Raw genomic sequence first — 14,230 nt, 5'->3', positions numbered from 1 at the left:
ACGTCAGTAGGGTATTTGGGGTATTAAGTATTGAAATTAGGGTATTTTATGAATTATTGAAACTTGATTGGCGTTTGGTGAATTATGGCAAAACTCGGGGGTATTTCATTAAAAATCCGAATTTAAATTATGGATTCATGTTTTTGTTAGTTGTTTATTTTGAGATTTGGTTCAAGGTTAACATTCTCCCTCTTTATTTTATTTGGAGAATTGATTCAGTTTGTAGATTTATTTCACTCAATCTCCATTAGTTGGTTTCAAAAAATAATGGCAGAAATACTTAAATATTTAATTGTCCATATCTTTGTAGGTACTCGTAGTGAAGGTTGTGATCATGGAAGGCTTTGGTCTTCTTGTGCTCCTCACAAGACAGGGAAAATAAAGGTACAAATCTTACATTTGCAGTTTCTTAAAAAGCACAGTGCTTTATACTTCAATGCATAGGTTTAAGTTCCTTTGGATGTTGTTATTTTGAATGAAATAGGAAGAATGCCATACTGACATTTACGTTTTTACTGTTGATGAGATAGATAATTGTATGACATTATGATTTTGATCTTTTCACTGCACCTAATTTCAGACGAGTATCCAGCTTTGAACGACTTCTGTCCATGATAAAGTATTATTCTTATCCTTGTCCGTAACTTTTTTTAAATTTATACAAAGTAGTTGTGTGTAGCAGTTAACTTCATTTTTAACATGTGATGCTTAATTTGATGGCAGTACTCGGGCATGGGCTTTTGACAGTCTCAATGTGATGTGATTACCTGCTTGGCTGCTTGGTGCTTACTTAATATTGTTATCCACTAATACCCCTAGAATGCGAACATGAACTAAGTACATAACTTTAGAGCTTAAAGAGGGACTTAAATTTTAGGTATATTAAGCATGTCCGCGGTCCTTTACTTTTCTATAGGAAGTTAAACCATTTATGTATACTTAATTGTTGATATAGTGATATCTGCTTATAGATAATGGAGATGGACTTAACAAGTCATGATTTCATAAAATTCATACAAAGAATGCCTTGTAGTTTTTTTTTTTTTTTTAGGATTCATATGAGGATTAAATCCAAAAAGAGAAAATTACAGCAAATAAAAGATAAAGAGCAAAACAAATAAAAAATGAACCACTAAGAACACATAAACAACAAAACCACCTATGAAGGAATTAGTCGTGAAAAAGCCACACCTCTGGAATCCTCCAATAAAATCTTACCAAGTTCTATAGGTGAGGAAGAAAAAAAGTTGTGTTGTTGTGGGAGGCGGTAAGGTACATCCAAGGGGAGGACATAGACTGTAATGAAGGTTCTGCATGAATTGCTAAATCTGTAAATGGTTCAACAGTTGGGCCGAAGAAGTTGTCATCCAACGCATAGATTTTTATTTTGAAAATAACATGCAAGCAACTGGTAACTGACTAACTGCCAACATACCATACTCTTCTTAAGCTCTTAAAATACCTCATCATCTAGACTCTTGAGCCCAACTAAGAAACGATGGATTATGAGCAGAATTTTAGGCCTACTTTTTGGACTAGTCTGGCCTCATTTAAATTTATTGGGTTTTAGGCTTTTAGACTAACCCAACTTTTGTTGGCAACTTTTATCCATCTTCTTTGAACCAACCATACACAAAAAGCTGGATTGGGTGTTGTTATTATATACTCCCTCCGTTTTATAATAAGGGTAACAATTTGATTGACACACGTAATGATGCACAATTTTAAAATTTGACCATTAATAACTTTAATTTCCGTAAAATCTATAATGTATTCTTTCGATATTCTGGTAATATACATTATGATTAATCTCATAGCATACTATACAATAATATTTTTAAACATATACTTTGTATTAGTAAAAAGATAAAGTCAAAATTAGTATGTGAATGGAGTTAAAGTCAAACTGTTGCACTTATTCTGAAATAAGAGAGTATCCATCTAAATTTAACTATCCGATGGTCCGACCAAATGAAATTACATAGGACTATAATTTAGTCACCATGTTACTTTAAACTCGTAACTCGTAAGTATTTTAATTTGTGTTCTACGACATAAATGTGTTGATTTGATCAAAATTTAAACCAAAAAAATTCCAAAGACGGCAAACACTATTGGGAGTTGGGACTTGGGAGTAGTACACTAGTACATAGTTTCTTTATTACTACAAAAAAAACCTTCTAAACACTAACGTGTGGCCATTTATTGTGATTTATGGCATATTGGCCTATTGGAGTTATGAGGGAGTTTAATGGGGCACGTCAAAAAAAATCTAATTCATTATGAAAGAATCTCTTATTACTCGTAATAACTACTCAACAAGTAGTCTATTTTTTTATTTTTTTTACATAGGCTCAAAGAACAAACTAAACAAACTACGTAAAATTATTAAAACACAAAAGAGAAGTAGACGCTGCAGTTATTAGCTCATGAGCCTGCTGCACTTATTGACGATCAACCTTGTTGACACAACACCAAGAAAAGGTTTTTCCCACTTTCTTGATTTCTGCAACTGTCCACGTGATTTACACATCTAACATCGCATCCCTTCGAAACAGTTCAACTAACCGATGTGAATCAAGCAGTCTATTAATACTAGTTGTTGGGGTGTTAAAATGGGCCCACCATTTTAACCTAAAAGCCAATAAAATCCACTCAAGCCCAATATCCCTTACAAGGCCTCAAAGGCCCAACAAAGGCACTATATATACCCCTCAAAGGGCAAGGTAAAGAGGCCATTCTCTAACCCTAGAGAAGCCACCCTACTCTCTCTCCCCTAAACACCTCATTTTATACATCAATTGTACTGACTTGAGCGTCGGAGGCTCCGCCTCGGGGACCCCCCCTTGGCCCGGAGTTCATCTTGCAGGCACCGTACGTGATCGGAACTCAAGACATCAAGGACGCTCCTTCCATCGTTTCAACCCCGGAACACTAGTAAACAGTTATTTCGTATGCAGTGCTTTGGTAGTTACCGTCTTGAATAATGGTGCACTGGTGATTGAAATTAAATTCGGTTTATATCACTACCATTTGTGGCTTTATAGTTCCTACTTCGCCGAGAAGTAGCCTTGCTCGGGTTTTCCAATGATGTTTGAAGTATACATTTAGGGACTTTTATAAATACATCTAAGGCACAAATAGCCCAAATACATATATGGCCCATACCGGGTCATATATGTAAATCAAACAAATTGTGTTCCTCATTGCTTTGTACAATTGTACGACACCACCCATGTTCACCTTAGATTTGTTTGTCTAAGCATGCATGAATCATGCTGTAGTTTTATGTTTTTAAAGCCAAGATTGCACTTATTTGCACTTGTCAGATAAAAAAACAATTCCGTACTCAACTTATTGTTCACTGGGCTCCATTTACCTGCACGTAGATGCGTCTTTTTCTTATGTTGGCTCTATTTGACAATTAGCGTTAGCTATTTGATGTTAGCCGGTTATGCTAGCTGGTTGTATTAAATGATGTAAAAAAGATAAAAGGTAAATAATTGCTACTCATTATGATATTTCATTGTGTAAAACGACCAATGAAAACATTGAACGAATTTCAACTAATTTATTTGGTAAAATCTCCAGGGATGGTACCCTAAATATAAGATCAAGTCTTGCCTACAACATTTGTACCCTTATTTTTGTGGCTCTCTTTCAACACACACAAAAAAAAAAAAAAAAAATCAATGAGCAACTTTACAAAAAATTAACGGGTTTTTCATGAGATACCCCCGAGGTTTAAGTTTATTCATCAGGTACCCTCGTTGTTTCAGTAATCCACCAGGTACCCCTCAGGTTTCATTTTCTCGCATGACTTAACCCTGCCGTTAAGTGGCCGTTAGAAACTTTTTTTCACCAGGTACCCTCGTAATTTATTTCACCAGGTACCCCTGAGGTTTCTTAGTTTTTCACCAGGTACCCTTATGTTTTATGGTAATTTCACCAGATACCCCTGCTCACCAACGGCTACTTTTTTAAAAAAAAACTGGCTGGTATGGAACTGCATTCCATAAGTCCATAAGTCCTTCTGGGTTGCTGCAAATGCATACAACCCATATGTGTACAACAAGGCAATGGAGAAGATTGCCAAAATTGATCCAAAGGTTGTTGATTATCTGTCCCAAGTGCCAAAGCAGTGGTCAAGGCACAAGTTTGAACCACAAGTGGTTTGTGATCACAACACCACCAATTTTGTTGAATCTTTCAACGCTTGTACCAAGCCTTTTAGAGACATGCCAGTGTACACTCTGATGGAAGGTAAATGTTCTATCTTTACTGCTTTTTACATTGTGGTTGCATATGTTTTACACCACCCCTGTCCTTTTTATTAATACATTTTCTGTTTTGCTACTTTATTTTGTTTGTGCTTGGATGCTTGGATCTAATAGAGGCTGGGAGTTGGTGTATGAAGAAGATTGGGTCTAGATTTGGCAAGGCTATAGAAATGGGACCAAACCAATTGACTGAATATGCTGCTGGGGTATTAGAAGAGAGGAGTCAACAGTCTAGGTTTTGTTCTGTAACAGCTGCTGTGGGAGGGGAATATGAAGTGAAAGAGGGGGCTGTCAAATACCCTATTAAGTTAGATGCAAGGACTTGTGGTTGTGGAGTATGGCAAATATCTGGCATACCTTGCAGACATGGCCTTAGGGTTATTTACCACCAAAGACTTGAGGCTACTGATTTTGTGTCTCACTACTTCAAAGGGCAAGCATACAAGTTAACTTACTCAGAGCACATGCACCCCATGCCTGACCCAACCCAATGGCCTTCTTTTGACCTTCCTATTATCCTCCCACCACCCATGAAGAGAGCATCAGGTAGACCCCTAAACTGAGAAAAAGAGGTAAACATGATACTAGAATAAAAAACATTAGAATGCCATTTTTTATAGCTCCATGCATTAATTTCTTTTGTTGCTCGAGTTTCTTCTTCATTTGGTGAATTTCTTCATTCAAGCTTCTATTTTCTTCAATTTCTCCTTCCTTTGTGCTACCTTTGTTGTTTCTCATTGGCAGTGGTTGCTCAATGCTTCCCTTGCACCACTTGAAGTTGTCACATAAGTCACACTTGTAATATAGTTTTTGAGGATTTTTCATTGTTTCAGAACTTCTTATTGCAAATTTTTTCCCACATATGTTGCATGTTTTGTTTGGAACTACAACGTATGAGGATTCATACGTTGTAGAGGAAGATTGAGATTGAGAATATGAGCTCATTTGAAAGTGAGTTGGGAAATAGGGAAAATATGAGTTGGTTAATGGGAAGAACAGAAAGTTGTAGTGAAGAGTTGCTGATGCTCCCCCTTTAAATAGAGAAGGCTCACCAACGGCTGGTTTTTTTAGCCGTTGATGAGCAGGGGTATCTGGTGCAATTACCATAAAAACATAAGGGTACCTGGTGAAAATCTATGAAACCTCAGGGGTACCTGGTGAAATAAATTACAAGGGTAGCTGGTGAAAAAAAGTTTCTAACGGCCACTTAACGGCCACTTAACGGCAAGGTTAAGTCATGCGAGAAAATGAAACCTGAGGGGTACCTGGTGGATTACTGAAACAACGAGGGTACCTGGTGAATAAACTTAAACCTCGGGGGTATCTCATGAAATATCCGAAAAATTAATTATTTTTTCCTATAACTATTACAAACCTCTATAACCAATGATTTCTTCATACTAGCTTTCACAAAATTAGTATATCTTCCGGCCGAACAATTCCATTAGAAGTTTGGAATAACTGTTACAAAACCTTTACAACCGATGACTTATTCATACTAGCTTTCACAAAATTAGGACTCCGTATAACTTTCAACCAAACAATTCCATTAAATGTTTGGAATAACTATTACAAACCTTTAAAAGTTTGGAATAACTATTACAAATTGATAATGGAGATACACTCATGGTTAGCGCCGATGCAGCAACAACCAGAGATGATGGTGACACTCAAGTTACCATATGATCTCAACAAAGCCCTCGATTACATGTCGAAAGCCTTCATGTCCAACTTTCCCCATTCACCTGGTCTCATGAATAGTGCACACAACATCCACAACAATCTTCCACCCATCACGTGCATGGTATGAAATGCTCAAGGTGCCGGAAGTAAAGAATTTGTTTCTGCATTGCGTGAAGTAATTAGGGTCAACAAACCCATGGTTTTCGCCCTGGTTGAGACCCACATGGGGAGCAATCAAGCTAATCGCATTGCCACGATCCTAGGCTATAATGGCCAAACAAGAGTTGATGCTCAAGGATTTAGTGGAGGGATATGGGTGTACTGGAAATCGGAACTAGTTTCAGTTGATCCCATAGAGCAACACCAGCAATACATAACAATGGAAATCACTCACAATGGGGAGATTCCCTGGTACTTTTCAGCCATTTATGCAAGCCCGGATCCCACAAAACGTCAAGACCTTTGGCGTGCACTAGAAGAGTTTGCTCACCGCAATAATAAACCTTGGATGATGGCTGGAGATTTCAATGAAACAAGGTTTGGATGGGAGAGAAGCTCGAGCTGCTCGGAAACATCAAAGCGTAGTCAACACTTTAACAGTTGGATAGAACATAACCAATTATTAGAAGTCGAATTCTCCGGCCCTACTCACACTTGGGCAAGAGGAAATTCAATTGAGACAAGAAGAAGTGCCCGACTTGATAGAGCTTTGTGCAATACAGAATGGGGACTCCTCTTTGAAAATGCTCGGGTGAAACATCTACCTGCAATACAATCTGACCATTGTCCTGTGCTAATCTCATCGAATGGCTTCATCCCTCTGCTTGCTGTTGATAGGCCCTTTCGCTTCCAGGCTGCCTGGATGACCCATGAAAAATTCCGAGAAGTTTTGCAGAACAAGTGGAATCCAACTGCACCTCTTGTCCCCTTGCTCAGTTCCTTATCAGAAGACTTACAGAAATGGAACAAGGACACTTTCTACAATATTTTCCAACAAAAGAGAATACTGACTGCACGAATTGGGGGCATCCAAGCAACGCTTTCCAGAGGGCGGAACTCGAGCCTTATTAAGAAGGAGGCTTCTCTGCGACGTGAACTTGATTTAGTACTTCATCAAGAGGAACTGTTATGGTATCAAAAAGCCCGAATTGACTGGATCAAGGATGGGGATCGTAACACAACCTTTTTCCAAATCAGTACGATGGTTCGACGCTGGAAAAATCGCATAACTGCTATCAAAAACAATGAAGGCCAGTGGGTCTATGATAAAGAACAGGTGAAAGAGATCATTATGCGGTATTTCAAGACCCTCTTTACTGATGAGGGTGGCCCTGATTCCCATGACATCCCGTCAGGAGTCAGCCCCCAACTCTCGACAGAAGACTGGAACAAGCTCAACCGTCCATATACAAAGAGTGATATCGATAACGTGGTTAAGCACATGGGCTCTTTGAAGGCGCCAGGACCTGATGGATATCAAGCACTGTTCTATCAAAAAAATTGGGACATCGTGGCCCCAAATGTTTACTCTATGGCTCTGTCTGCTCTAGAGGGAAAAGGCTTGCCCGCATCCATGAACGAGACTTTCTTGGTCCTCATCCCAAAACTTGACAACCCGGAGTTACCATCTCAGTTTCGGCCAATTGGACTTTGTAATGTAACTTTCAAAATCATTACAAAAGCTCTGGTTAATAGAATAAAATTGGTGCTCCCTCATATTACCTCCAACACTCAGACAAGTTTTGTGCCGGGAAGACAAATCTCTGATAACATAGTAATTGTCCAAGAAGTTCTCCATACCATGAAGAAAAAGCAGGGAGGTAAGGGCTTCATGACCATTAAAATTGATTTTGAGAAAGCCTATGATAGATTGCGTTGGTCTTTCATTCGAGATACTCTTAATGAAATGAATTTCCCCATCCTGATGAATGAAGTGATAATGGAATGTGTGACATCCCCGTCTATGCGTGTGCTCTGGAATGGGGAACGTACTGATGCTTTCCACCCCACCCGTGGCATAAGACAAGGTGATCCCCTATCACCGTATCTCTTTGTATTATGCATGGAAAGGTTAAACCAAATCATTGAGGAAGCAATTATTGGAGGTCTTTGGAAACCCATTTATGCTAGCAGGGGAGGCCCACTACTCTCAAATTTATTTTTTGCAGATGATATACTTCTATTTTCCGAGGCGTCCATCGAACAAGCAAAAGTTATCACTGACTGTTTGAAACGTTTTTGTGATGCGTCGGGTCAAAAAGTCAGCCTTGGCAAATCAAGTGTATACTTCTCGAAGAATATGGTGGAAGCTGACAAACTGGCTATTTGCAATGTCCTGCAGATGGATATGACCGATGATATGGGATTGTACCTAGGGATGCCGACTCTTACTAGTCGGGTTACCAGAGATACCTATAAACACCTTTGTGCGAAAGTGGACCGCAGGCTCACTGGCTGGAGAACAAAGTACTTATCAATGGCTGGTCGGGTTACTCTTGCCAAATCAACATTGTCTTCCCTTGCTTCCTACTCGATGCACACAGCGAAGATCCCACGCACCATATGTGATAGCATTGACAAGAAAACACGCCGGTTCATATGGGGTGGGAATGAAGATGCAAAAAAGATACATTTACTCTCATGGGAAACATTGCAGTTGCCCCGAAACCAGGGTGGCATAGGCCTACGCTCAGCCCGTCAGGCGAATTCTGCCTTTCTCACAAAGTTGGGGTGGAGAGTCCTAACTGAACCCAACGCTCTTTGGTCTAGAGTCCTTCGCCACAAGTATTGCAAAGGGCGCTGTGATATTGATATGTTTACCCCTACATCCAATATGTCTAATGTATGGAGGGGAATAACGGAAAATGCACAATGGGTTCAGAAGGGCTCGTCCACTGCAGTTGGTAGTGGCAACCAAACACTCTTCTGGGACCACTCATGGGCTACAGACGCTCCTCTTCGCAGCTACACCATCATGCCTATACCAGAACATATTGAGGGTGCAACTGTTCGAGAAATGTGGGAGTTGGGTGGTGAATGGAAGTGGGATGAGTTTTCTAACTTTCTGCCACCTGATATTCTTCGAATGATAGCTTCCCATAGAGTTATTAAGGACCCCTCAAAGGCTGACCTCCACTACTGGAAGGGAACCAAATCAGGCAAGTTCACTATTAAGCATGCCATTCAAGTAATACGGGGGGATGATGCAGAAAGCAAAGACCCAAAGTGGGACATTGCGTGGAAAACTAGAGTACAACAACGAGTGAAGGTATTCCTATGGCTTGCTTTACACAACAGACTTCTCTGTAATTCAAATCGTGTAGCGAGGAACCTTGCAAATGATCCCAGTTGCAAGGGATGTGGGCACTCAGAGGAAACGATCCTGCATCTCTTGCGTGATTGCCTAATAGCAAAGTATGTCTGGAAAAAGGTGGGTGGTCCTGCAAACCACTCTAACTTCTTCACTGGTGAGCTCTCTTCTTGTCTCATCGTCAATCTGAACGCAAACAACCCTATGGTTTCTGAAAAATGGCCTTCTTGCTTTGCCACCACCCTATGGTGGCTATGGAGATGGAGGAACTGTGTGCCTTTTGGTAGGAACAATGAAATCCCCATGGATGTTGGCACTTTCCTACATTCCAGATTAGAGGAAGTATGGAGAAGCTTTGAACTGACTGATGAGGATAGTAACAACAGCAGGCCAATTCGCAGAGAAGTGTACATCAGATGGAATGCACCCCCAACTGATTGGTTTTGTCTCAACACTGATGGAGCGTCTAAACAAGCACAAAACCTTGCTGGAGGAGGGGGTGTTGTTCGTGATCACTGTGGTATCTTCCGCAAAGCCTTTGCAGCCAACTTAGGTAGCTGCACCGCATATAAAGCAGAGCTATTGGTAGCCATGTTGGGATTAGAAATGGCAAGAGACATGGGAATTCAGAAGCTAGTGCTGCAGCTAGACAACGAGGCTTGCGTTCAAGCTCTAAAAAATCCAGAATACCAGGGAGGAGAGTGCCATTATATTATACAGCAATGTAGGAATTTAATTTCTGTTACAAATTGGGAAATTGTTATTAATCATAGTTATAGAGAAGGTAATAAGGTTGCCGATTGTCTGGCTAACCTAGGGGTCATCCAAGAAGAGAGGATTAGATACTTTTATACTCCCCCATATGAAATTTCTAAACTCCTCTTTGAGGATATAATGGGTGTTACGACACCCCGTTTTGTAATTTAGTTTTGTCGGGTTTTCCCTCTTTCGCACCAAAAAAAACAAACCTTTATAACCAATGATTTATTCATACTAACTTTCACAAAATTAGTATATCTTTCAACTGAATAATTCTACTAGAAGTTTGGCATAACTATTACTACGTACAAACTTATATAACCAAATTCTTTTATACGGAGTACTAGCTTTCAAGCAAACAATCCCATTAGAAGTTTGGACTAGTAAAACCTCTTATCTTACCTCAAGCCTTAATTTTGTACCAAAGCTCTATCAACCAAACACCTCAAGCGCATGTCTTTATGTCTGTAAAATTAGTTACACAACTAGTATAGTACCCGTGCGATGCACGATTTATAATCTAAAATATAAATTTATATGAAATCTAAACTACAGTTGTAGTCAATTATTATGAAAATAAAGCTTATAAATATTATCCTAATTAAAATTAATAATGGATACATTTGTTATTTCCATATTCGATGTTTTACTTATTAAGAAAACTAAAACGAATAAGGGTACATAAGTAAAATTATTTTTATCCCCATTCATCACCTGTATCATGTGTAAAGTCATTCCCATTTACCCTTCACCTTGATAGGGTCGCCACATCTACCTCATTACCTGATCACTTAACACGCACCTCACGTATTTAATTACTTTATTCAGCTAGATATGACTTTGGGGAGGGGCAGAGCCTCCAACCGTACCTAGGGATGACAATCACATCCGAATCCGAACCGAGTCTGAGTCGATCCGAAGGGAAAAAATCCGATCTAAATCCGAAAAAAGAGTCTGAATCTGAATCCGATAAAAAACATCCGATCCGAATGGATATGGATCGGATATAGAGTCTGCAGAGACTCCTACCCGAATCCGACCCGAGTCCGAATCCAAGTCCAAACCAGACTCAAAATTATTTCAAAGTGTATTATTTTTCGTACATAACTTTTTTTAAAAAGGATGTTCCTAATTTAATCTAATATATTTAATTAAAGCGCCTATATTTGTAATTTATTAATTTATTAGAAACTCATTAGATTTTAGTAAATGAAAATAGGATTTCTAATTTATTTTAAAATTAAGAAATACAAGTTCTATGTAAGTAAAGTTAACGCATGATTCAGATTTGGATGAGATATTGATTCGGATTTGGATATGGATGCAGTTTTTTGAGTCCAAATTTTAAATGGATTTGGATATGGATATGGATGCTATTTTGGAGTTCAAATTTTAAATGGATCGGATTTGGAGTTTACTACATCCGACCCGAATCCGATCCATTGCCATCCCTAACCGTACCCGTACACGTACACCTAAAATTCTCATCCCCATCCTCGCCACCCACGATAAGAACAGTACCCACCCTCCAAATCCACGTCTTCAGAGGTAAAAACTATAATTCATCCCCGCTCCAATATTACCCACCTATGTATCTATATCCGCCTCAAACCCACCCCTAAACTCAACATTTTTTTCGGCAAGAGGGTTTTTAATTTTAAAACACTATCATAAAGTCTTCGACAAATCGGTTGTCTGATGAGAGTAATTGGGTAAATAAGCAAAATATTATACGGAGTAAATGTAGGCTAGTAGTAAAAAATATTGATATATTCACAATAAATTAGATGAAAGATAAGAGAGGTGAGCGGTTAAATCTAAAATCCATCATCACACCGTCACGGAGAATTCATTTTTATCCCCATCACCCGCTAAACTTTCCTTCATCCCCACCCAATTGGAGTTGATCCCTGGGGGAGGTCTCCCAAAAAAACCAACCCAACTGACAATATGGCATCACTATATTCGGTTAATAATTCACTTTGCCTTTAAACCAACTTTTGAATACATTGACATAAGTTTATTATTAAAATATATTGTTTTAGTTATACTATTGATAAAAATATTTAAAAGTATAATTAGGATTGGTGAGTGTTCTCAAATAGATCCAATAAATCCAAGATCTAGGTTCATGTTATCCTTCTTTCGCAAAATTTTAATTTTACCCAAAATTTTATATATACTTCTTGTAAGATAACTTATAAAAAAACATTTTGTTAATATTGTAATCCTTTAATTTACTTTAAAAAAACACTTTTGTTGTTGCAAACATATTAATAATAATTTTGTTATAATATATGATAATATAAACCCTTGTAAGATACTCCAAAATCATATTTGAATTATAAAGTCTATGGCTTATGGAGTTAGAAATTCAAAAAACCATATGTGCCCTACCACCCCAAATATGATATATTAGTAAACCAAATATGATACATTATAGTGACCACTCACTTTATTCGACCAAAGATTCATTCCAAAATTTCCCACCCCATCTTAACTCACTTGACTCTTTCAATAATTTACTTTATTCATCAACATACTTTTAAATCGAACTTAATATAAGTTTTATAATGCAAATTTCAATTTCTATTAGCTATATGTATGTATCAATACCCACTTAATTAATACCCGTTTATCTTTCTCGGCCCACCACTTATTTTATTGTGGTTATTTTCATAATTTTTTAATAATTCTTTTGATTGTGTTTTCGATGATATAAATATATTTTATATGACATGTGATATTAGTTGTGAAATGTATTGATGGTAGCCATATATATTTTTTCTAGGATTATATTCTTCTACAAACATTTTGTCTTAATATTTTGACATTGTAGGCTTTAAAGCTTTGAAAATCTATATATTATACTTCATACATGATCAAGAAGTGGCTCGAGTCGGGTTCAGGTTGGGCCACGACCAAATAATAGAATATTTGCATCTAAAAAATCAAAGAGTTGCATCTAAAAATAAAGGAATTACGTAGTAGAGTATAGATTAGGTTACACAAGCTTTGCTCATGTTGAAGGGAGTTACGCATTTTTTAAGTAGTAAAATATTACCATCAATGACATTGACAATTATCAAATTTAGTTGTTAACATATAAGAAGCATAAAATAGTAAAATTAATGGCGGTGATAATTATCGACTTTAGTTGTTAAAATATTACAGAGTACCATCTTATTCATATTTGATTGATTTCCTACTTTGTTTGAAATTCTAATTTACGTATAAATCTGTAGACTACTTTTAAATTTGTATAAACTCTACTACGTGTAAAGAATTATTTTTTATAAAAAGATAATCTTATTGGTTGCATTTGTTACCAAAATATAGAAAATATAATTTACAAAAAAAATCCCCCATGAATAGCATGATTATTTTTAATTTTTGAGGAAAATAGAATCAAAATCTTTTATAAGGTGTAATTAACAGAGTAACTATAGGATAGAGAATTTTATATTTTATAATTTTCTTAAATTTATAAAAGAAGTAAATCAGAGAGTAACATTTGTGAATTCCATATCAATTTTCGTCTCTTTTAGTATAGTATACATATATAGATTAAAAATATGTTTTTTTTATAGTATATAGATTAATACGTCTCATTTATTATAATGTGTAAATAAATATCTGTTTTTTGTTTCAATTTTTATAGTCTAAAATAGCTTAATAAGGCTATATGTTTTGCCTAATTATATTCTCACATATAATTATTTTTATATCTTTTTTTATGGAAAAGGGTCTAATGCAAAAATATATATATAATTATATATTTTTATTCTCACGCAAAAATACTTTCTGCCTTTTGGTAATAACTTTCTACTATTTACCAGAAAAAATAAAATTATTGTCAAGCATTGTTAATTTTTTTTTAGATTCTTGATATCACATGGCTACAATAACGGTAGCTACTACTACGTATAATATTTTAAATCCCAACGGTGCTTTTTATCAAGCAATCTCATCCTTTAATTTATTTGAAAATCTATATAATTACATTTTAAAAATAAAAAATACTATGAATCTATTTTAATCAAAACTTAAACAGCAAAATTCGTTAATAACCATAAAAAAACATTTTCCTTATTCTCATCAAAGATTGGAAAAAAGAAACTCGTACATGGAATTTTAATGGAAACTACTCGTATTAAATTACCTTTTTGTTATTTTATTCTATTAAACATACGCTATT

The 14,230-nt window shown here is 36.8% G+C and overlaps 1 protein-coding gene across 1 annotated transcript; it reads left to right on the top strand.

Moving 5' to 3' along the window:
* Positions 1-3,749: 3,749 nt before the first annotated feature.
* On the top strand, positions 3,750-5,333 carry LOC130462812 (uncharacterized). Its single transcript, XM_056831732.1, has 2 exons — positions 3,750-4,263; positions 4,395-5,333. Exons 1-2 carry the CDS (start codon positions 4,080-4,082, stop codon positions 4,841-4,843), a joined length of 633 nt encoding a protein of 210 aa, XP_056687710.1. The 5' UTR covers positions 3,750-4,079; the 3' UTR covers positions 4,844-5,333.
* The last annotated feature ends 8,897 nt before the right edge of the window (positions 5,334-14,230 follow it).

The sequence above is a fragment of the Spinacia oleracea genome, chromosome 6 (genome assembly GCF_020520425.1).
Source record: "Spinacia oleracea cultivar Varoflay chromosome 6, BTI_SOV_V1, whole genome shotgun sequence".
Lineage (NCBI taxonomy): Eukaryota > Viridiplantae > Streptophyta > Magnoliopsida > Caryophyllales > Amaranthaceae > Spinacia > Spinacia oleracea.
Note: the sequence above shows the minus strand (reverse complement) of the source record. Positions and strands in the feature narration are given on the sequence as shown.